Source organism: Crocodylus siamensis, chromosome 8 (genome assembly GCF_052110815.1).
Source record: "Crocodylus siamensis isolate JL-2025a chromosome 8, ASM5211081v1, whole genome shotgun sequence".
In the NCBI taxonomy this organism is placed as follows: Eukaryota; Metazoa; Chordata; order Crocodylia; family Crocodylidae; genus Crocodylus; species Crocodylus siamensis.
The window spans coordinates 52,787,167-52,810,670 of NC_143402.1; the positions used below are offsets into that span (position 1 = coordinate 52,787,167).

At 56.1% G+C, this 23,504-nt stretch overlaps 2 protein-coding genes across 2 annotated transcripts; one reads left to right on the forward strand and one right to left on the reverse strand.

The window, feature by feature from the left end:
* Window positions 1-16,627, reverse strand: LOC149858545 (metabotropic glutamate receptor 6-like). Its single transcript, XM_090059674.1, has 11 exons — window positions 15,632-16,627; window positions 11,318-11,818; window positions 8,434-8,650; window positions 8,216-8,351; window positions 7,824-7,978; window positions 7,078-7,221; window positions 6,490-6,690; window positions 6,042-6,181; window positions 2,237-3,172; window positions 1,436-1,626; window positions 1-282 (listed from the first exon to the last, which is right to left on the reverse strand). Exons 1-10 carry the CDS (start codon window positions 15,632-15,634, stop codon window positions 1,441-1,443), a joined length of 2,619 nt encoding a protein of 872 aa, XP_089915800.1. The 5' UTR covers window positions 15,635-16,627; the 3' UTR covers window positions 1-282; window positions 1,436-1,440.
* Window positions 1,462-23,374, forward strand: ABT1 (activator of basal transcription 1). The gene is made up of 5 exons (XM_090059671.1): window positions 1,462-1,600; window positions 17,328-17,661; window positions 18,980-19,158; window positions 20,124-21,648; window positions 22,371-23,374. The coding sequence occupies exons 2-4, from the start codon at window positions 17,337-17,339 to the stop codon at window positions 20,412-20,414; spliced, it is 795 nt and encodes a 264-aa protein (XP_089915797.1). The 5' UTR covers window positions 1,462-1,600; window positions 17,328-17,336; the 3' UTR covers window positions 20,415-21,648; window positions 22,371-23,374.
* Window positions 23,375-23,504: the final 130 nt, after the last annotated feature.

Genomic DNA, 23,504 nt, shown 5'->3' on the forward strand with positions numbered 1-23,504 from the left:
GGGGAGGCTGGATTCCCTGGGAGGGGAAGGAAGCTGGAGGGTGGGAGCAGGGGGTGCTGTGAGCCTAGGTTTTCTCCTCACCCTGGAAATGGGGTCCAGTGACTTCCATTGAATGTTGGGCGGGGGGGGTGACTGCAGAAAGGAACCCAGGCATCTGAGCCCCCCACCCGCCCTGTGGAGCAACTTGGGTTGATTGTCTACAAAATGGCGGTTTATTGCTCTCTTGCCTCCCTCCCCCCCATCCTCTTGCTCTTCTTTGGGTCCTGGTGCTTCTGGGGTGGCCTAGAAAGGACACAAGGGGGAGGGGGGTTAGAGCTGGGTGCAGGGCTGAAAGCCTGAAAGCCTGGGTTCTTTCAGACCCCTGACTTGTCCCACACTCCCTTCCCACAGTAGGGAGAGAACCCAGGCATCCGGGCTTTCCTACCCCCAGAGAATCCTGAGACCTATTGTCTAGTTGGTGTCCTGTCTGTGCGAGGCCCCTGTTGCACAAGGGCCCCTGGTATGGAAAGCCCTTGCAAAAGGGCTGTGGTTTCACTTCCCCCTCATCCTGGGGTGTAAGAAGTACAGCTATGCCCCACACTTGGACAGCCCGGTGTGAGGAATTGCCATGCACCCCTTGCTTGAGGGGGCTGAGGTGGTGGGGCTTAAATGGGCCAGACTGTCAGTGAAGAGAGGGCTATTACAGTGGGGTATGGCTTACCTTAATGGGGGCAGGGCTTGCACTGGCAGAAGTAACCAGGCAGAAGGTGGCTTACCTGGTGAAGGGGGCAGAGCCTTGCCTGGTGAGTGGAGCTTGGCCTGACTGCCCTGGGAAGATGATACCCATGTGGGGGCATGGTTTAACCAGCTGTGGTGCCTGCAGGGGTGTAGCTATCCGTGGCGGCATGGCTTTACCTGGTGGGCAGGACTTGCACACAGAGGGAAGTGGCTTAATACATAGGCCTGACTGCCAACCGGGGAGATGGTTCCCATGTAGAGGTGTGGCTTTGATAATGGGGGCGCAGGTTTCCATTAAGGGGCCGGGGTCTTGACTGGTGGGCGGGGTTGCACGAGCGGGTGTGGCTTAATACATAGGCCGGGCTACTGGTAGGAGGGGCTTTGTCCAGGCAAGGGAGAGCGGACCAGAGTGTTGTGGCTTTGGTAGCGGGGCGTGGCTAGTAGCGGGGGCGGGACCTACCTGCCCTAAGGGCCGGGTCTGCGTGGTGGGCGGGGCTTGCACAGTAGGGTGTCGTTTAATACTGAGGCCAGGCTACCAGTGGAAGCTTTGCGTAGGGTGCAGCCGACTAGATTGAGGGGCGTGGCTTTGGCAGCGGGGGGCATGTCTACACATGGTGGGTGGGCTTTATGCAGTGGGGGCGTGGCTTAAGCGATGGGTCAGGGAGCCTGTGGGAGTAGCTTTGCCTGAGAGCGGAGCCGACCGGGAAGAGGGGCTTACCGGGCTCAGGGAGGCGGGGCCTGTCCTTCGGGGGCGGGGCCGGGCGCGGTCTTGAGGCTGCGCTTGCGCTTGGCCACGTTGAGCTCGGGCCGCAGCAGTACCACGTGTACCTTGGGCAGGAAGAGCAGCCCCAGCGGCACGGACGCACTTAGGCTCAGCGAAACAGTCAGTGTCGCTGTCTGGACGTACAGCTGCGCCAGGGGAGGGACTTGAATTAGCGGGGTGGGGGAGAATGGGTGGGGCTGAGCAGGGAGGGACGCATGGGAGTTGTTGGGGCTTGGTGTAGAGGGGCGGGGATTAGCGGGAAATAGGTTTATCCGGGGCGGGACTGGGGCAGAAAGCGTGATTTCGCAGGGGAGTGGGCGGGGCTTAGATCTGGCTGGGCGGGGCTGGGCTGGGGTGAGGGAGTGGGGCACGAGAGGGGTGGGGCTTGGGCCAAGGTTCCTCCCGGACTCCACCCTCCCCACGCCCCGGACACTTGGGTCCACCCTCCTCACCTTTCCTGCTCTCTTCTCAGATACCTCCTCCTTTCCCTCAGATGCCTTGGTTCCCTTATCCCAGACACCTGGATTCCCCTGGATGCCTGGGTTTCCTTCTTCCTCCCCCGCCTTCCCTGGATCCTCCTGCCCCAGACACCCACCTTCCCGTTGTGCACCCAGATGTCTGGGTACACCCGCCCTTCACCTATCCCAGGCACCTGGATTCCCCTGTTCTGGTGGGATGCCTTGGTCTCCTCTCCAGACATTTGGTTTCCCCAGTTCCACCACGCCCCCTCCCTGCCAGAATTCCCTCATCACCAACCTTCTCCTCGGCCTGGGCAGTGCCAAAGAAGATGGGCATGAATGCGAGCCAGACAACACAGGTGGTGTACATGGCGAATCCCACAGGCTTGGCCTCGTTGAAGGCCTCAGGTACGCCACGAGCCTTGACAGCATAGATGGTGCCCGTGGCCATGAGCCCTAGACCATAGGCCAAGCAGCCCAGGATGGATAGGTCAGACATGTCACACCGCAGCACAGCCCGAGCTTCACGGGGGTCCCCGTGCCTCCCGCGGGCAAAGTCCACCACAGCGTGGGGTGGGGAAGCTGCCACCCAGGCCAGCGCACCAGCAGCTTGGACTAGTGAGAGCCCCCCGGCAATGACCAGCTGGGAGCGGGGGCTGATGAAGCGGGGGGGGGTCACGGATTTCTTCCCCCGCTCGAAGATGCGGTAGATGCGGTTGGTCTTGGTCAGCAGTGCTGCATAGGTCACGGCTAAGCCTTGCCCCAGTAGCAGGCGCCGACCAGCACAGACACTGGCCTGTGGCTCAGCCACCAGCAAGAAGGTGGCCAAGTAGACCAGCAGGATGCCAGCTAGGAGGAGGTAGCTGAGCTCTCGGCCTGAGGCTCTCACTACCGGTGTGTCATTGTGCCGCACAAAGGTCACTAGGACAAAGAGGGTGGCTCCCATGCCAACCACAGCCAACGCCACAGGCACAGCAGCCCAGGGAGACCCCCAGCTCAGAGTGACTACAGGTGTGGGCTCACAAGAGGTGCGGTTGTGGCTGGGCCGCTGGTCATAGGGGCAGGGCAGGCAGGTGCTCTCATCAGCCTGGTAGCGGTAGCCATCGCACAGCTCACAGTGCCAGCAGCAGGGGACACCTTTCACCAGTGCTTTGCGTTCACCAGGGCCACAGGGGAGGCTACACAGGGAGGGGGGAATGGCCTGGGAGCCTCCAGACCACTGCATGTCCTCCAGCTGAAAGAAAGGGGTCAGAGAAAGGCAAATAAGGCTGGGGTGGAGCAGGGAGCTTAAGAGCTATAGAGATGTGGCTAGCTCTGGGGTGGAAGAGCCAGATATAACAGCTGTAGGAATGCAGTCAGTTCTGGGGTAGAATGACTGAGTGTAATGGCTAAAGGGATGCAGCTGGGGTGGCAGGGGTTGTAGAATGGATAACTGGAATGGTTATTTAGATGTAGGCAGCTCTGGGGTGAAGCAGCTAGGAATGGCTGAGTGTAACAGCTATAGAGATGCAGCCAATTCTGAGGTGGAACAGGTAGGTACAACTGAGTATAATGGCTACATAGAGATGGCCAGCTGTAGTGGGAAATGGCTAAATATAACCAGTGTATAAGTGTAGCCAGCTCTGGGGTTAGGACAGGGAGGAACAGTGTAGTGTAACAGCAACATAGATGTGGCTAGTTCTGGGGTGGGAAGGCTGAGTATAACAGCAGTACCAGCAGCAGGGGATGCCTTTCAGTAGCGCCTTACACTTGCTGGGGACACAGGGCAGGTTGTACAGGGGAAGGGCATGGTCCAGAGCCATCCAACTATTGCATGTCCTCTAGCTGCAGGTGTGAGGGGAGAGAAAGGCAGATGAGGCTAGGGTGGAATGGCTGAGTATAACTGTCATATACATGCAGCCCATTTTGGGGTGGAACATGGCTGAGTGTAACAGTGATATAGATCTGGGCTGGAGTTCAGGGTGGAACAGCTGTACAGATGCAGCCAACACAGGTGGATCAGCAGAGAATAATAACTATACAGATGCAGCCAGTTCTGAGGTGGAACAGGTAGAAACAGCTGAAGTAAAGGCTACATAAATGTAGCCAGCTCTGGTGGGCAACAACTGTGTAGATACATCTGACTCTGGGGGGAAATGGCTGAGTAACAGCTATATAGATATGGCCAGTTCTGGGAGGAAGCAGGGAAGAACGGTTGAGTGTTATAGTTCTAGACATACAGCTAGTTTTGGGGTGGAACTGCTGAATGTAGCAGCTATAGAGATATGGCCAGGTCTGGGGTGGAACAGCTGAGTGTATCAGCTAGAGATGCAGTTAGTTCTGGGGTGGAACACCTGAGTATAATAGCTACATAAATGCAGCAAGCTCTGGGGTGGAACAGCTGACAATAACAGTGCCATAGGTGCAGCCAGCTTTGGGGTGGAGTAGCCAGGAATATCAGAGTATAACAACTATATAGATGCAGGCAATTCTGCAGTGAAACAAGTAGGAATGACTGAGTATAACAGTTATTTAGATGTGGCCAGGTTTGGAGGGTAACATAGATGCAGCCAGCTGTGGGGTGGAGTGCCTAAGAGTAGCTGAGTATAACAGCTATATAGATGCAGATAGCTCTGGGGGGTGGAAATGGCTGAGTATAAAAGCCATATACATGTGGCCAGTTCTGGGGTAAAACAGGTAGAAACAGTCTAACAGCTATACATATGTGGCCAGTTCTGGCGGTAGAACAGGTAAGGAGAGCTATATAGGGGCAGCCAGTTCTGGGGTGGAACAGATGGCAACATCTGAGTGTAATAGCTATATAAATCCAGCCAGTTCTCAGATGAAATGTCTGAGTTGTATGCAGACAGCCCTAGTGAGGGAATGGCTGAGTATAACAGCCATGTAGAGGTGGACAGTTTTGGAGTGTAATAGTGACAGATACAACCAGTTTGGAGGGGGGGCAGCTAAGAAAAACAAGTATATAAAGGTTGCCAGCTCTGTGATGGGACAGGGAGGAGGGGCTGAGTATAATGGCTATATAGTTGGCAGCTAGCTCAGGTGGAACAATTGGGCATAGTAGTTATGTAGATGTATCCAGCTGTGGGGTGGAGTGTGAGGGGATAGCTGAGTGTAACAGTGGATAAAAAGAGCATGGATGTAGGTAGCTCTGGGGTGGAACACCTAGGAACAGCTGAGTGGAACAGCTGTATAGATGCAGTGCTCTGGTATGGAGCAGGTTGGGAGGGGCCAGCTGCGTATAATAGTGCACAAAAAGGGTACAGATGTAGCCAGCTCTGGGGTGGAGAAGCTAGAAGGAAACTGCTGCCTGGATACGGCAGCTAGCTTTGGGGTGGTGCCTGTGGGGACTGTCCAAATATAATGTTCTACAGGTTAAGCTGAAATATGGCCAGCTCTGGGGTGGAGCTCATGGGCAACAGCTGAGTGTAACAGTTGCAAAGATGCAGCCAGCTCTGGAGTGAGGCAATGGCTGAGTAGAATGTGGCACCCAAAAGATTTCATAGATTTCAAAGACATTTGGGCTGGAAGGGACCCTGGAGGATCATTAAGTTCAGCCCCCTGCTCCAGGGGCAGGAAGTCAGCAGGAATCTTAGGATCCCAGCAAGATAAGCATCCAAATGTGTCTTGAAGGTGTTCAAAGTAGGTGCTTGAACCACCTCCAGCGGCAGTCTATTCCAAACCTTGGGGGCTCGGACAGTGAAGAAGTTCTTTTTTATGTCCAGCCTGAACCGATCACAGTGGAGTTTGTGACCGTTTGATCTTGTCATCCCTTGGGGGGCTCTGATGAACAGTTATTCTCCCAGATCCTGATGAGCACCCCTGATAAACTTATAGGTGGCCACCAGATCACCCCTGAGCCTGTGCTTTTCCAGCTTAAAGAGCCCTATTGCTCTCAGTCTCTCATTATAAGGTCTGTTTTCCTGACCCTGATCATGTGCATGGCTCTCCTCTGCACCCTCTCAAGCTTCTCCACATCCTTTTTGAAATGTGGAGCCCAAAACTGGACACAGTAAAAGCTCTCAGATGCTGCCAGCTCTGGGGTGGGGGCTGGCCTTGGGACCCTGGGATTTCACCCCCCTCCCCTTCCCCCTCCCCCAGCTCACGTTGAGCCGCAGGGTCTCCGTCCAGGTGCCAATGGCGCGGTAGCCGGGGGTGCTGGCATTGGTCACCTGGTACTGGAAGATGTCGTAGCGTCCAGGGGCATCACCATTCTCATTGAAGGTGACAGGAGTCCCAGCGCTGCCTGATGGGGCAGGAAGGGGTGATTGCCCCAGGAACTGCCCCTCAATCCCAGCCTGCAGCCTCTCTCATCCCCTCAATGCCCTTGACTCCTGACCTGGAGCATCCTCCGTTCTCCCACAGTGCCCTCATTCCCACCCCATAGCCCCTCCATGGTGCCCCTCACTTTCACCCCACAGTCCCTCCCCATTCCCCTGTGGTGCCTCTTGCTTCCATCCCACAACCCCCGCCCCCATGGTGCCCCTCCCTTCTCACCCAGAGTCCTCCCCCCACCCCTAAAGTGCTTCTTACTCCAAACTTGCAGCCACTCACCGTTGAAGCTGACGGCACGGATGAACTGCAGCAGGTCATGCCCATCCAAGGGGTCCATGAGGGGACAGAGGCCAGGGGCACCGGGGCATAGGGCCTGATGCATGGCATGGAGTCCATGGGCCATAGCGTAGACAGCATCGATGACGAACTGCACCTTCCCCTCCTGCTCGTAGGGTGAGTCCTGCCCGATGCGCTCTGCCCCTGCAGGGAGTGGGGGTGTTATACCCTAGAGCTGGTCACATCTTTGGTGGTGTGCTATGCAGGCATTCCCCCAACCTGTTACCCCTCCAGAACTGGCTGCAGCCTTTGTGGTGTTATACTTGGCTATTTGCACCTCCCCACCCCAGAGCTGGCTACATCATTCCCCTCTAGGGGATGCCAATCTTAGAAAAGTTCCCTATATGAAGTGTTATACTTAGCCAGTCCTTGCACTGTTCCACCCCAGAGCTGGGTGCATGTTTTGTGATAATTTCGTCTTTCTACAGTCCCACACCCCAGAGGTGGCTGCATCTCAGCCTGCCCCCTTCTTGTTCTACTTGGCCATTTCTCATTGCTCCACCTCACAGCTGGCTGCATCGCTGGACCCACCGGTGCATTTGCGGGCTGGCTCAGAGCCGGGGGCACTGCCTGGATGCGTCAGCTTGCAGCTGAAGTCATCCTCCCAGAACTCGGCAAACCAGATGTTGCGGCGGTTGTTCTCCAGGGAGCGGGAAGTGAAGTATTGATCAAAGCCTGAGGGGTGGGGGAGTCCTCAGTGTGAGGGGTGGGCTGTCTCCCAGGATGTGGGGCAGTGCACACCCCCACTCATGCCCTTCCCTTAGGTCACAAGAGGCTGGGGCCCCACCCACAATGCCCTAGTGGCTCTGAACCATAAGCCTAGGCCCTATAGATCTTGCCCCATGAGTCCCACCCCTCAAATCCAGGCTCCACCCATCATGCCCCACCCCATGTCCTACAGCACTCAGGCTCCACCTCCTTTCCTCAGAGGCTCTGTCCCTTGGCTTCTACCCCAGGCCCTGTCCCCCAGGCCTCACCCCTAAGACTGCCCACTCCCCTTGGCTGCTTCCCTTCCATGCCCTCCATCAGCAGTGGGTGGTCTTAGGGGTGAGGCCTGGGGGGGCACTCCTATGCCCTTTCCCCTCCATCAGAGACCCCACCCCCTGATCCCTCTAGGCTCCTCCCCTCAGGTCCCACCCCCTTGCCCCCCTAAGCTCCTCCCCTGCTGTCCTGTTCCCCCTTAAGCTCCTCCCTCTCCAGACCCTGCCCCCTGGTTCCCCTAAGCGCCACCCCCTCCACCAGGCTGCACCCCACCCCTTAACCCCATCTCCTGGTACCTTCAATGGGTGTGCGCTTGGGCAGAATGGTGACAGCGCCCTCAGCCACATCCTCATGGCCCAGCACTGGGGCTGTCTTGGCCCCCCAGCTGTCAGAGCCGACCCACAGGAAGTGCCCTGTCAGGTTGGCCTGGGCTGCTGCCTTCAGCACCCGCCTGCAAGGGGGCAGAGACAGGGTCAGGGCAGCCCCCTCCCCCACTTCTTCACCACCGTCCAGGCCAGGATCCAAGGGCACCAGGTGCTGTACAAACCCCCAGGCCAGGGTCAAGAATGGTAGGAGCTATATAGACCCCCAGGCCAAAATATAGGGAAGCTGGGAGCTGCATAGACCCCACCCCACAGGATGGGGTGTGCTAGGAACTATCCAGACACCACCACCCCTGGTCTCTCACTTGATGTCATCCTCATTAGCGAAGAGAATGATGCCACGGGCGTTGGGTGTCTCCATGAGCCGCTTGATGAGCTTGTCGAACTCGCCTGGCTTTGGCTCCCTTGGGATCTTGATGGACTGGGCGATACAGAGCCCACCTGGGGGTGGGGGTGGGGGGAGTGTGGAATAGTGCCTGTCACCCCTGACCCCTTTTCCATCGCTCCACTGCGCCCTACTCACCAGCTTCCCTGGATATCTGCCCAAAGGCCTCGACCCCACTCTCACCGTAGTTGCCCTCAGAGGCCAGCGTGGACACGTAGTTCCAGCCCAGTGCCTGAACTATGTCCACCATGGCCTGGGCCTGGTAGGAGTCTGGGGGGACCACGCGGCTGAAGTACTCATAGCGCGTGTTGTCGCTCAGCTCCGGCGCTGTGGACGCATAGCTGATCTGCGGGATCTGGGGGGTAGGGGACAAAAGAAGCAAGGATATGTGGCTAGCTCTGGTATGCAGTGGGTGGAGAATGGCTGAGTATAACAGCTGCAAAGATGCGGCCAGCTCTGGGATAGAACATGTTGAGATCAGGTGAATATAACAGCATGGGGAAGGTTGAAATGTGGCCAGCTCTGGGATGGAAGAGACTGCATACAGCTGAATATCATGGCTAGAGAGATGTGGCCAGCTCTGGGGTAGAACAGTTTGAGAGCAGCTGAGTATAACACACCATGTGAAAGGTTGAGATGTGGCCACTCGGGGGTGGGACAGATTGAGATTTGGTGAGTATAAGGGCTACAGAGATGCAGCCAGCTCTGGGGTGGAACAGATTGATATTAGCTGAGTGTAATGGCTGTGGAGATGCAGCCAGTTCTGGGGTAGAACAGGTTGACATCAGCTGAGTATAATACAGCTTGGGGAGGGTTGAGATGAGCCCAGCTGTGGGATGGAAGAGGTTGAGGTCAGCCAAGTATAACAGCTGCAGAGAGGCACCCAGCTCTGGGGTGGAACAACTGAATATAACACAGCAGATGATGGGTACAGATGCTGTCAGCTCTGGGGTGGGACAGGCTGAGAATGGATAAGTATACAGTAACTGCTACAGAGATGCAGACAGTTCTGGGCTAGAACAAGTTGGGATAGACTGAGTAGAATAATGCATGGGGAAGAGGGTTGAGATGCAGCCAGCTCTGTGGTGTAACAGGTGGAAAATGGCTGAGTATAACACAGCATAGAGAGGGTTGAGATGTGGCCCAGTTCTGGGATAGAAGAAGCTGAGATTCGTTGAGTAATAACACAGCCTAGGGAAGGTGAAGATGAAGTCAGCTCTAGGGTAGGGCAGGTAGGGAACAGGACAGGTATGGGGAGGATTAAGATCTAGCTAGCTTGGGTGGAACAGGTTGAAATTGGCTGAGTATAATGGCTGCAGAGGTGCAGCCAACTCTGGTGGGAATGAAAATGACCAAGTATTATACAGTACATCAGGAGTTATCAACCTTTTTTAATATGCGAGGGGGGGTGGGGTGTCACGCGGCTGGATGCGAAGTTGCAGCGTGAGTGGTGGGTGGTGGATAGTGGCAGCAGCCACTGCCTCATGTAAGCTTCCCCCTCCCCCGCTCCACATCTGACCGGCTGGGTGGTGCCTGTGCAGCCTGCAGAGGGGTGCTGCTGCCCTGTCCCTGCCCTAGCCCTGCTCCTGGGAGATGGTGGTGTGGGGTGGTGGGTAGTGGTGCTCCGTCCCCGCCCACGTGTATCCCTTGGGGCCTTCCCAAGTACCCCTGGGGGTATGACCCCTGTATTAGGTGAAGGGCACAGATGCAGCCAGCTCTGTGGAGCAGTTGGTTGGAGATAGTTGAGTATAACAGCAATATGGATGCAGCCAGCTCTGAAGCAGGGCACCCAGGAATGCTGTACAGACCCCGCAGGCTGGGATTGGGGAGTGCTGGGCACTGTATAGACCCTCCAGGCTGGGATTAGGGGTGCCAGGTGCTGTACAGACCTTCCAGGTTGGGATTAGGGGCTGCTGAGTGCTGTACATAGCCCTGATGACCTAGGGTGGGTGGGGAGGGGGATTATCAGGGGGGCAGCCCCTGGCACAACCCTTAATCTCCTCTAATCTGCAGGAGCATTTGCCATTTGAGCGGTGCCCCAAGGGATTATGGGTAATGACATCTTTCTGCACCCCCCCCCTGATTGTGGGGGAGGGGGTCCCGCTATCTCACCAGCCTTGTTAGCCACTTGGTTAATGGATTAAACGGGTGATCTGGGAATGGGAGGGGCAGAATTGTGGTAGGGGAGAGAATCCACAGAAGAACAGCTGGAAGGATCATTTTAGTCTGCTTTCCAGAGCTGGAGCGAACCAGGCATCCAGCTCCCAGCCCCCTCTACTCTCACGCCAGACCCACTCCCCTCCCAGAGGACCCAGGTGTCTACTCCCAGACCTGCCTGCTCTTACTGCACAGCCCCCATTGGATACCAATGAATTGTACCATTGCTCAGCAGGCCATTATTGAGTCATATCATTGGTTCGCTCTTATTAGGTCATATCATTGGTTGAGTGCCATCGGGCTTCTCCGTTGGTTAGGTACCCGTGAGTCATACCATTGGTTAGGTCTCAGTGGGCCATAACAATGGTTGGGTCTCATTAGGAGATATTATTGCTTGAATTGTATCTTTGGTTGGGTGTCATTGGATCATATAATTGTTTGAACACCATGGGATCATATTGGTGGTAATACTGGTTGGGTCTCATTAGATCCGGGGTGAGCAATTATTTTGGGTGGAGGGCTGCTTACTGAGTTTTGGCAAGCCATCAAGAGCTGCATGACAGGCAGCCAGGGGCAAATAAATATTAATTTTCTAGATTTTTAGGCGCCCTGGGGGCCAGATAGAATGGCCTGGTGGGCTGTATTTGGCCCATGGGCTGCATTTTGCCCACCTCCGCATTAGATAGTAGCATTGGCTGGGTCTCACTGGGTTGTAGGGTTGGCTGGGTGCTACCATTGGTTGGGTAGCAATGGGTTGTACCATTTGTTAGGTGAGATTGGGTCATACAATTATTTGGGTCTCATTGGCCCCTACCATTGGTTGGGTTGTACCATTGCCTACACTCCGCCACCCACCACAACTCACCGCAAAGAGCCTCAGCACATTGGCTACCATGATGGAGACAGAGCTGGCCGAGGCCCCAATGACGCCCATCACCCGCTCAGGCCGGGGCAGGATGGGTGGGCGCCCGTCGGAGCAGCGCACTTCAGTTGTGTCCTTCTGGATCAAGGCTTGGACAAAAGTCAGTGACTGCTCCAGGGCATAGGTGTCACGGGAGCAGGTGTCAAGGATGCGGGCACCCAGTGTGAGGTTAGGCAGGAGCTGGGGGTCGCTGTTGACTTGGTCCAGGGCATAGAGCATGGCTTCCATGCGGTGGATGCCCTTCTCTTTCTTCACTGCCCCACAGGGTACCCCCGCTGGACCCCGGGAGTGCACTGGGAAGAGCCCCCCCAGAGTGATGTCACCCTCAATCTTGATAGAGTGGGGCTGAGTGGGCTGCTGGGCCTCCATGTACCCCCACAGCAGCAACAGCAGAAGCAGGAAGGTGGTGGGGGGCAGCAGCAGGATCATGGCGGAGTTCAGAGCCTGGGGGGGAGATGGTGGGTATCAGGGAGGGGGATACAGAGAGTTTCTCCCCACCCTAATGGTGACCCTCACTCCCAACCTGCAGCACTGCATCCTTGTGGTGTCCCTTACTTCTGACCTGCAGCCCCCAATGGCCCTGCGGTGCCCCTCATTCCCAACCAGTAACCCCCCATGGTGCTGCTTACTCCGAATCTGCAGCCCCGCTGTATCCCCATGGTGCCCCTCGCTCCTGACCTGTAACCCCCATATCACTCTGTGACGCCCCTTACTCCTGACCTGTAGACACCACATTGTCCTGTTATGCCTCTCGCTCCCAGTCTGCAGTTCCCCAATGGCTGCATGGTGCCCCAAGCCACACCCGACTTTTAGCTCCCCTCCCCCCCATCACCCCACGATGCCCCTCACTCCTGACCTGATCCTTATCTGTTCAAGGCTGTGATGTTCGTTGATGCTCCTTGCCTGCTCTGGGGTGTCTGGACACCTGGGTCCTCCTAGCCCTTCCTCTCAGGGTCTGGGGCCCCCCCTACCGCCAGACCCCGGTGTGGGGGCCTGGGTTTGGGGGTGTCCCTGGCTCCGTCTGTCCCTGTTGGCTGCCTGGTGAGACTGAGCCGGGTGCTGGGAGCGGGAGAAGAGCTGAGCAGGGGTGGTGGTGGGTGGACACTCAGCTCTCCACTGCCTGCCACACTCCCTTCATCTCTCCCTCCCTTCTCTATCCTGTTCCCTCCCTGTCAGCCTCTCTTCTTTCCTTCACTCCATCCTGAGCCAGGCAGAGACCCCAGGGATTGGAGTCCCCTGGAAAGGACTACTGGGTTCCATCCCACCAGGGAAGGGGGGCTGTGGGCTGGGTGTGAGGGGTACCTCTGGACTAAGGTGGGGGAGTTGCAGATTGGGAATGAGGGGCATTGCAGGGCTAAGTGGGGGGGCTTGTGGGTTGAGAGTGAGGGGCACTGTGAATAGAGGTCCCATCTGAGACCACATCAGCTCATTTTATTCCAGGGTGGGGGTCTGGGGTATTAGAGCTTGGATGCCTAGGTTTTCCCCTGGCTTTGGGTAGGGTGTGGCAGGTTAGAGCAGGAGGAGCCCAAGAGCCTGGAGGCCAAGGGGTGTGAGAGCAGGTGAGCTGGGAGCCTGGACGCCTGTGTTTTCTGGGAGGGGAGTGGGGACTGGTGAGTTAGGGCAGGGGGAGGGGAAAGGGGAGTGCCCAGACACCTGGGTTCTCTGGATAGTAATAGAGTCTATGGGTTAAGAGCCCAGACACCTAGCTTCTCTGTCCACTCTGGGAGGGGGAGTGGGGCCTGGTGGGTTTGGGCAGGGAAGGGGGCCCCTGGATGTCTGGGTTCTGTTCCTACCCTCCCGCAGGGCTGTGTGAGGTGAAGCCTCCTTGGCTCCCCCCTTCCTCTCCTAAGTGCCGCCATGGGGCTGGGGGGCCTGTGGCAGAGGAGATGGGAGAGAAGCAGGTCCTGGGGGTTGCTTTTGTCTGGGAGAAATGGTGTGGGGGGGCATAATGGCTAGGCTTGCCTGGGTGAGGCACAGAGAGATCTGGGACGGGGGTGCTCTGGCTGTGGGAGACAGGGATGGGATTTGGGGCTGCCTGGGATCCTACACACACGCGCACGCACACGCGCACGCACGCACGCACGCTTGCTGCTCTCTCCTGGTTCAAAGCAATTGAATTAAACCCTACAGGGCTGCGGGATCAGCCAGGAACTGCTAGGAAAATCCATCCCCGTCTCCCTTCCCCCATCCAGCTAGCACCTGTATGGTCTCCCTCTACCTAATACTTGCTTAGCTTACTTGCTTAAAATCTTTTTATCTACCCACTTATCTACCTCCCTACCCATGTCTGTCTGTCTCCATCTGCCTATCCCATTTCTCTACCTACTTACCTAACTACCTATCCACATCTGTCTGTCTAACTACCTACCTATCAATATATATCCATCCATCTGTCATCAGTCTGTCTACATACCCCCTCTACCTATCCATCCATCCCCATAGATCCTACCTATCTATTCACCCATCCCCACACACATTTAATAGACAGATAAACAGACAGACATGGGTGGGTATGTGGGGATGGATGTCTGCATGGATAGATAGAGGGTGTGTGGGGATGGGTGGATGAATAGGGAGAAGGTATGGGGGTGGATGGATGGATGGATGAATAAAGGGGTGATAGATAGATAAAGGGGTGGATGGATAGATGGACAGACAGGGTGTGTGATGATGAATGGGTAGATAAATGGATAAATAGATAAGGAGGGTGTGTGGGGATAGATAGATAGATGGGAGTGCCTGTCCAGGGATGGAGAAATGGATGGATAGACAGAGGGGGTGTGAATTTGTGATAGATGGATGAAGGAATGGATTGACCTGCCCAGCCATACCTGGTCCCTGGGACCGCATTGGCTCAGGGTCAAATTAGCCCTGGCGGATCATCCTCCACCACTTCTCCCCACTGCAGTGTTATATGCAGTCGAATGTTTCCCAGCTGCCCTGCCCCAGAGCTGGCTGCATGTCAATTAAATGCTGTCTCTTAATTACGCTAAAAGGTCTGTGCTGGCCATAAAGCCTGGCCATGGAGGCAGCAGGGAAGGGGGAGGATTAGGCTGCATTAGGTGGAGGAGGGGAGGGCTCGGCACTCAGTAGTGCCTGGCCAGGAGGGGGACACGTGGGGGGCTGGGCGAGGGGCATGCCATACATCCTACCTATCTATTTACCCAACCCCACACATATCAATAGATAGATAGACAGAAGTTTAGGGCTGGAAGGAACCTTGTGAGATCATTGGGTTCAGCCCCCCTGCTCTGGGCAGGAAAAACTGCTAGGGTCAAATAACCCCAGCAAGGTGTGCATCCAGTCTTTTGAATATCTCTGGGGTAGGTGCCTGCACAACCCCCGCTGGGAGTCTGTTCCAGTCTGGTCACATGAACTGTGAAGACGTTTTTCCTTATATCCGGTCTGAAACCTTCTTCTAGGAGTTTATGACCCTTGCTCCTGGTTTCCCCCGGGGTACTCTGGTGACTATTTGTTCTCCTAGCCCCTGACGCTCTCCCCTGATATATTTGTAAGCTGCCACCAAATCCCCCTGAAGTCTTCTCTTTTCTAGGCTGAACAGTCCCATACCTGTCAGCCTTTTCTTGTATGGCTTGCTCTTCAGGCCCCTAATCATACGAGTGTTTCTGCTCTAGATTCTCTCAAGCTTCTCCACATCCTTCTTGAAGTGTGGGGCCCAGAATTGGAAGTAGTACTTCAGCTGTGGTCTCACCAATGCCAAGTGCAGTGGGAGAAAGACTTCCTTAGTTTTGCTTGAGATGCATCGGTTGATGCAGGCTGGTGTATTTGTTTGCTCTGCTAACTGTAGCATCACACTGGTGGCACATATTCATTTTATGGTCAATTATGACACCTCAGGTCCCTTTTCGATGTGGTGCTAGCTAGTGTAGCATCACCAAGCCTGTAAGTTTGTTGTGGATTTTTCCTCCCCAGATGGAGCACTTTACACTTCTCATTCTTGAACAGCATCTGGTTCTGGTTTGCCCGTCTAACTAATCTGTCTAGGTCCGCTTGGATCATCAGCCTACCCTGGTGCATGGCTGCACTTCCCCATAGCTTAGTGTAATTGACAAACTTTGCCAGTGTGCCTTTTATGCACACATCCAGATCATTGATGAAGCTGTCTCCATTCCTCCTTCCATGTATCCCTCCATCCCTGTGTAACCACCCCCCCCCCCCGCCCTGCCCATTCACCCAGATTCTTATAACACCTGCATCTTTCCACCCACCCATCCCACTGTCACTGAGCCGCATTACCATGGCTGATCCCTTTGTTAATCCTCTTGTGCCTTCTCTAGCCAGGAGGTTCTGGCTGCTCCCCTGCTCCTCCTCAGCAGAAAGGAGGAGGGGGAGAGATGCATGGGGTGGTGGTGGTGGGGAACTGACGCATGAAGCTGCACATGAAAGAAGCAGAAACGAATCCAAATGTCAGGCTCCTACACCCCACTTGCCTCCCAGAGCTGGGGAAAGCTCTCGGGTATCCCGGCTCCCACTCTGACCTGCTGTCACCGCCCCCCTCCCCCCCCGCAGAGAACCCAGGTGTCTGGGCCCCAAAGTCAGCACTTGGTAATGCACATCCCAAGATGCAGGGGTCCCTGGTCCTCTCTGTGCATCTGTCAGGCCTTGCGGGGCAGGGGTGGGGATACTGTTTGTTAGTGTGGCAGTCTGTTTGTCATGGGGGAGGTGTGTGCCTCTGTCAAGGGGATTGGTGCTGTCTGCATGTCTGTCTGTCCAGGAGGGGGAGGGGGTCCGTGTGTCTGTCAAATGGGGTGGGGCTGTCTGTGAGTCTGTCTGTCATGCAGAGCCTGTCTGTGTCCCTGTCAAGTGGGGGACGGGACATGTTTTTCTTTCATGCGGGTGGTGCGGTCCGCGTGTCTGTCTGCCCAGGAGCGGGGGTGGGGTGGGGGGTCTGTCTGCGTGTCTGTCTGTCACGGGGGGCGCTGTTTGTATGTCTGTCAAGGGGGGCTGTCTTTATGTCTGTCGCGGTGTGTGTCTCATGGGGGAGCTGCCTGGGGCGGGTGTTTGTGTGTCTGTCACCTCGCCACGTCCCCCTTAGGGAAAAGGCGGGAACAACTGTTACAGGCCGTAGCGCCCCTAAACCCCGTCCCTTATTTCCTCACCCGAATGTTCTGTCCCCGCCCTCCCCCCTCCCGGGAGTTCTGTCCCCGCCCCCTCTTCCATTTCCGCCTGTTGCCGGGCTGCAGTTCCGTGTCTGCGACACAGGCCCCGTAAAGCGAGGTCGCCCGGTGTGCGCGTGAGTGGGGGGGCGCGGGTGGCAGGGTAGGAAAGAGGAGGTCATGGGGTGGGGGAGGAGATCAGGGATAGAGGTCTTTCGCGTGAAGGAGGAGTCTTATGGGGAGGGAGCTTGCAGAGGGTTGGGGGTGATAGGGGGTGGATGTGGGGCCCTTGGCAGGGGGGACTGTTAAGGGATGGGAGAAGGGACCCAGGACAGGGAGAGGGGAGCAGTTTATCATTCCAGGAGGGATTCTGGGGTGGGGGGTATCTGCTAAGGGTTTGAGGGGGCTATGGGGTGCAGGTGGGGGTTATGGGGCAGCTTTCAGGTGCAGGGGAGCTTCTAAGGGTTTGTGAGGTAGCTGTGGGGTCTAGTGGGGGCTGCTAAGGGTCTAGGGTGTTTATTGGGTTCGGGGGGGTATGGTATTTGAGGGGCACCTAATGGTTTTTGGAGTGTAGGGGGCCCTGAAGTTTGAGGGGCTGGTAAGGGTTTGGGGGTCTGTGGGGTTCAGAGGAATTTGCTAAAGGTTTGAGAGGGATCTGTGGGGGTGTAGGGAAGGCTCCTGAGGTTTGAGGGGGCTATGGGACGCTATGCAGCTGGGAGAGGAAAGACAGGTGTTGGGAGGGGGTAGAAAACAGAAAGTGTTAGGGGGAGGTGTGGGGAAGGTCCCTAAGGTGGGGGCCAGGCTCCATCTCAGCTCCCCCTCTCTTTGTGTCACAGCCCCCTGGGATGCAGAAGAAGCCGTGGGGCAAAGTGAAGGAAGAGGAGGAGGAGGTGATGGAGGCTGAAGAGCTAGGGGGCAGAGTAAATGCTGATGATGAGGAGGAGGTGACAGGTGCCACTGAAGAGCTGGGGGGCAGTGCAGGGGGTACCCTGGCCAAGGAGGAGGAGCCAGCTGAGGCTGAAGGCCCAAGAGAGGTAACTCTCCCACAGAAGAAGGTGGTCCCCGGCATCATCTACCTGGGCCACATCCCTCCCCGCTTCCGCCCCCGGCATGTCCGCACCTTGCTGGGTGCCTATGGTGAGGTTGGCCGTGTCTTCCTGCAGCCTGAGGGTGAGTTTGGGAGTGGGTGGGTAGTAGGAACTCAGGCATCTGGATGGGGTCTTTGGGGTTGGCACCTCTCTTGCCTAGGTCTGGGGACTTGTGATGTTATGTAGTGCTAGGTGTTGCACTCCAGAGCTGGCTGTGTCGCTGCCTTGCGAACATGATGTTATACTTGGCTGTTCTTCAGCTTGTCCTCCCCACAGCTGGCTGCATCTTGGCTTTCCCCTTCTGGTGTTGTATCGTGCTGTTCCCTAGCCATTTCACCCCAGAATTGGCTGCATCCCTGCCTTGCATGCATGTGTTATACTTAGCCATTCCTCAGCTGTTGTACCCTAGACCTGGCTGCATTTTGGCATTGTGTGAGTCCCTAGCCATGTGGTATTATACTTGGCTGTTCCCCAGCTGCTCCACCCCAGAACTGGCTGCATCTCTGCCTTGCCAGTGCAGTGTCATGCTTATGTTCCCTATCTGTTTCACCTCGGAGGTAACTGCATATCAGCCCACCCTTTATGGCATTATACATTGCTGGTCCTCAGCTGTTCCACCTCAGAACTGGCCTTGTTGCAGCCTTCCCCTTTTGTTGTTGTACTTGGCTATTTCCCAGCTGCCCCACCCTAGAGCTGGCTGCATCTCAGTAGTGGGTGAATCCCTATCCCATGCAGTGTTATATTTGGCCATTCCCCAGGTGCCAAGTTGCAGCCAGCTCTGGGGTGGAGCAAAGCATCTGCCAAGCCCCTGCTATATGGTGTTACACTTACCGGTTCCACCCCAGAGATGGCTGCATCTCAGCACTGTTGGGCAGTCTTTTCCTGTAGTGTTACTACTCTGCTCTTCCACAGCCACTCTACCCTAGAGCTGGCTGCATCTCTACAGTCCCCAGCGGAGTGTTATACCTAATTGCAGAGGGTTGGGGGCTGATAGGCAGTGGATGTGGGATGTGGGGCTCTGGTAGGGGAAATAGGTGGGGCCCTTGGCAGGGGGGACTGTTAAGGGATGGGAGAAGGGACCCAGGACAGGGCAATTTCCCAACTGCTTCATCCCAGAACTGGCTGCATCAAGGGTTTTCCTATGTAGAGGTGTCCTCAGCTGTTGGCCACCCCCACCACAGAGCCGGGCACATCTTGGCTGTGGGTGAGCTCTTGCTTTGCAAAGTTATACTTGGCCGTTCCCCTCTCCAAAGCTGGATGAACTTGGCCTTCCCTGTGCTGTGTTCTACTTAGCTGTTCCCCAGCTACTGCACCCTAGAGCTGGCTGCATTTTGGGAGGGATGAGGATGCTGGGGATATACTGGAGGGGCTGACCTATTGCTTCTACCCCCACCTCCCAGAGCGTTTTGTGCGGCAGAGGAAGAAGAATGTGGCAGGGATACGGGCCAAGAACTACACGGAGGGCTGGGTGGAGTTCCGGGACAAGCGGGTGGCCAAGCTGGTGGCCTCCAGCCTCCACAACACGCCTATGGGCACCCGGAAACGAAGCCGCTTCCATGCTGACCTCTGGAACATCAAGGTATGTGTGGCTGTTGCTCGCCAGAGCTGGGCACATCTTGGCTCTCCTAATGGGCTATTATTCATGTCCATTCCATCCCAGAGGTGGTTGCATCTTGGGTCTCATGAGGGGGTGTTGTACAAGGCTGTTCCACATCAGAGCTGGGTGCCTTTTAGTCTTCCTTCCTTATGGGGTGTTGTACTTGGCACTCCACGCAAGAGTTGGGTGAGCTTAACTCTCACTAGGGGGTGTTATACTTGGTTATTCCACCTGAGAGCTAGATGCATCTCAGTTCTACTAGGGCATGTTATACCTGGCTATTCCACCTCAGAGCTGGGTGCATCTTGGTACTGGGTGAGCTATCCCATAGGGTGTTACACTTGGCTGTTTCTTAGCTTCTCCCTTCCAAAGCTGGATGCCTGGGTTTTTTCTGGCTCTGAGAGGGGAGTGAGAGCAGAGGCCTGGATGCCTGGGTTCTCCCTATTCCTGAAAAAGGAGTGGTGGCTGGTATGGGGGTCTGCGATACCTGGGTTCTCTGTATCTCTGGATAGGGGTGGTTGGTGGGGGCTTGGAGCCCAGGCACCTGGGTTCTCCCCCTTCTCTGAGAAGAGAATGGCAATGAGTGATGTGGGGTCTAGGAGCCAGATGCCTGGGTTCTCTGTGTCTGGATTGGGAGGGGGAAAGGGGAGCCTTAGACTCCAGACCTGGGTTCTCCATATTTAGCTGAGTCCTTAAGGACTCAGCCTGGGAAGGGAGTGGTGGCTGATGAGGATCTGGGAGCCTGGATGCCTCGGTTTTCTGTATCGCTGGATGCAGGGTAGGTGCTGGGAGCCCACATGCCTGGGTTCACCATATCTCTGGGAAGGAAATGGTGGCTGATGGTGGGGAGGTGCAGTCTGAGAGCCTGGATAGTTTGGGGCTGGGAGCTGGGATGCCTGGGTTCCCAGCCCCTACTTACCCCTGTGTCTTTCCTTCCCCCCATCCAGTATCTGCATCGCTTCTGCTGGCCCCACCTCAGCGAACACCTGATGTGGGAGCGCCAGGCTCAGGCCCAGCGCCTACGGGCCGAGATTGCTCAGGCCAAGAGGGAAACCGGCTTCTACCTGCGCAGCGTGGAGAAGGCCCAGCGCCCTGCCCCAAACCTGGGCTCTGGCCCCAGCCCTGCTTCTGCCTGGGGCTACCACCAGCGCCCCACTGAGCCTGAAATCCAGCAGCATCATAGCCCCCCACCTGCCCCTGCCCTCCTCCGTAGCATTTTTGGGACCAAGGATGAGTAGGCCTTCTCACTGCAACATTCTGTCCAGCTGTTTCACCCCAGAGCTGGCTGTATCCTGTAGTCTGGAGAGTCTTCCCAGAACTGTGCAGCTGTTTTTAGCTGTTCCACCCCAGAACTGGCTGCATTGTGGAAATTAGGGAGACTTCTCTGCATGGTGAGATATGCCATCGTCCCACCCCAGAGCTGGCTGCATCCCGTGGCCTGGGGAGACTTCCTTGGGGAGTGTTATATGCAGCTGTTCTACCCCAGAGCTGACTGCATTCCCTGTGTGCTGTTATAAGCTGCTGTTCTACCCCAGAGCGGGCTGCATTCTCACACTTGTCAAGACTTCAGCATGTGCTGTTATGTGCAGCCATTTCCAGGCTGTTCCACCTCAGAGTTGTCTGTACTGCTGTGCCAAAGAAGTCTTCTTTGGGTGGTGTTATATGCCATTGTTTCTGCATGTCCCACCCCAGAGGTAGCTGCATTATGAAGACTGGTGTGAGACTTCTCTGTGTCCTGTTACATGCAATCGTTTCCAGGCTGTTCAACTCCAGAGCTGGCATCTCAGCTATTCCTCTCCAGTGTTATACCTGTCTGGTCTCCAGCTGCCCCACCTGAGCTGGACACATCTGGGTGCCAGGCAAGCCCCTCCTGGGCTCTTGTGTTTTTCCAGGCTCCTTAAGGACTCTGCTACAAGGTTGGAGATATGGAGGTGATAAACCCAGACTACCCTCCTTCACCCCCTGCTCCCTGCCTCTGCCCAGGCTTCAAGGACATAACCAAGGGGTGGGGCGGGTTGATGCAAGCAAGAACCTTGGGGCACTTAACCTTGGGCTGCAGGTTGAGTGAGGGGCACTGCAGGATGATGAGGGGTGGGCTGGGACTGCAGGTCAGGAGTGAGGGGCACTATGGGTGAAGGGGAGAGCTGTGGGCTGGGAGTAAGGGGGCCCTAAAAAGTGCCTTAATATTCCTTCTGGAAGATTTGCCAAAATGAGGGAAATATTGGGGCTGTTTCTGTTTAACAAAATGGTTTTGGGGTGAAGATAGACTCTTTCAGTCAACAAGCTCATGCCTGTTTTTGGTCTCCTTATAATATCCCTGCCTCATTTCCTCTTCTACGGGTCTGGGGGCTTGTACAGCTCCTAATAACCCTCCCATCTCTGTCTAGGGAGTCTGGACAGCTCCTAGCACCCATGATCCTGGCTTGGGGAGGTATGGGCAGCTCCCAACATACAGCCTATGGCACCATCCAGGTAGGGGCAAAGATAAAGCTGGGGGGGTGATATCTTGGGGTGGGGCAGGAGGGTATAAGGCTGGGTCTGGCTCTCAGCTGGCCATTGCCCTCTGCTGTCCCCATGAAGCTGCTGCTTCTGTCTCTCTGGGGGGCATTTCCTGGGGGTGCCCAGGGCTGGCTCTTCACCTGCTGCGAGCTGGTACTGGAGCTATAGTGCCTGGGGCTAGATGGCTACATGGGCTACAGCCTGGGAAGCTATGAGTGCCAGGGCACCTGGGTTTGGGCTTGGAGCAGAAATTAGAGTAGGTGGTGCTAGGAGCCCAGATACCTAGGTTCTCAGGTAGGTGAGTGGGGGCTTGGAACTTGGACCCCTGGGTTCTCTAGGACGAGAATGGGGACTCGAGGTGGAGATCCAGGAGCCTGGGTTCTATCCCTAGTTTGGTTGCAGAGTGGGAGTTTGTGATGCAGGAGAATGAGGAGGCCTGGGAGCCCAGATACTTGGGTTCTCTATGAGTTCTCTGCCTGAAGCATTAGGGGTGGCAGCAAGGTCTCTAGACATCTGGGCTCTCCTTGCTCAGGAAGGGGAGGTGGGGAGATAGAATGCAGGTGTCCAGACTTCACCCACTGGTGGACTCACTGCTACTTGCCAGAGCTCCCTTCCTTGGGGGTAATTATATCCTGTTCCCTGCCTGGCTGTTGCCCCCGCCCCCACACATGGGACTGAGGCTGTCCCCCCTGCAGGGGTGTGCATGGCCAAGCAGGAGAGCGATTACAACATGGCACTGACACTACAACGACAGCACCAACTTTGGCGTCTTCCAGATCAACAGTTGCTACTGGTGCTGTGATGGGACACAGCCTTCAGCTGACCCCTGCCACATCTCGTGCTCGGGTGAGGGCCCTACCCCCTCCCTCCATCCACTCAACACAGCCATCTATTTTTCTGTCTCACTATCCTTCCTTCCATTCACTCAACACACAGCTGTCCAATCCATCCTTCCCTTCCTCCAACCACCCACTCAACACAGCAGTCCATCTGTCTACTCAAAGCCATCCCTTCATCCATCTCTCCATCCTGATGCACTTCCTCTCTCCCCAAACCCTTCTGTTCATCAAACCCTACCTCCCCATCCCAGAGCTGGCCTTATCTCATCCCTTCCCATGGTGCATTCTACTTGGCTATTCCTTCCCCAGATTTGGCTGCATCTCACTGCATGGAAGAGGCTGTATCTTGTCAATGTCCTATTATACTTGGCTGTTCCCTAGCTACCCTATCCAGAGTTGGCCACATCTCAGCCCTCCCCGTGCCTGTTATAATTGGTTGTACCCAGCCACCCACCCCAGAGCTGGCAGCTTCTCCACACACACCCAGTCTGGTGTCCCCCCTGACTGACCCCTTTCCCATCTCTGCCCCACCTCAGTCCTACTGACCCCTGATATTGCTGAGGACATCCGATGTGTCAAGATTGTGGCCCAGGAGTCAAGTGGGATGAGTGCCTGCTAAGGGGGCAAGGGAGACTTGGTGGGGCTGGGAGGGTCTATGGGAACCTAGAGGTGCTGGGAGTGTTTATGCAGCTAATGGATGGTGATGGGTGTGTGTGTGGTGGGGCAGGGGCTGATGCAGCATCTTTGGTGGGGGCTGGGAGCCCGGATGCCTGGATTTTCTGGGAAGGATGTGGGAGCTGTGGGGTGGGGCTGGAAGCCTGGATGCTTGGGTTCTCTGGGGCGGTGGGGAGTAGGGGCTGGTGTTGGTTCTGGGGGAGCAATGGGGCAGTGCTGCGGGGTCGGGGGGGGGGCTGTCAGGAGTCTGGAGGGGCTCTGGGACTGACAGGTTTTTCTGTCCCTCTCCAGGGTGGCCTGGCAGATGTATTGCCA

Coding starts and splice junctions, on each gene's coding strand:
- LOC149858545 (XM_090059674.1), bottom strand. Junction 7,979..8,215: donor GCTAATGAGGATGACATCAA/GTGAGAGACCAG, acceptor GCCCCCTTGCAG/GCGGGTGCTGAAGGCAGCAG. Junction 3,173..6,041: donor CGGAGACCCTGCGGCTCAAC/GTGAGCTGGGGG, acceptor CCTTTCTTTCAG/CTGGAGGACATGCAGTGGTC.
- ABT1 (XM_090059671.1), top strand. CDS start 17,337: ATGCAGAAGAAGCCGTGGGGCAAAGTGAAGGAAGAGGAGGAGGAGGTG. Junction 17,662..18,979: donor TGTCTTCCTGCAGCCTGAGG/GTGAGTTTGGGA, acceptor CCCACCTCCCAG/AGCGTTTTGTGCGGCAGAGG. Junction 19,159..20,123: donor CTGACCTCTGGAACATCAAG/GTATGTGTGGCT, acceptor CCCCCCATCCAG/TATCTGCATCGCTTCTGCTG.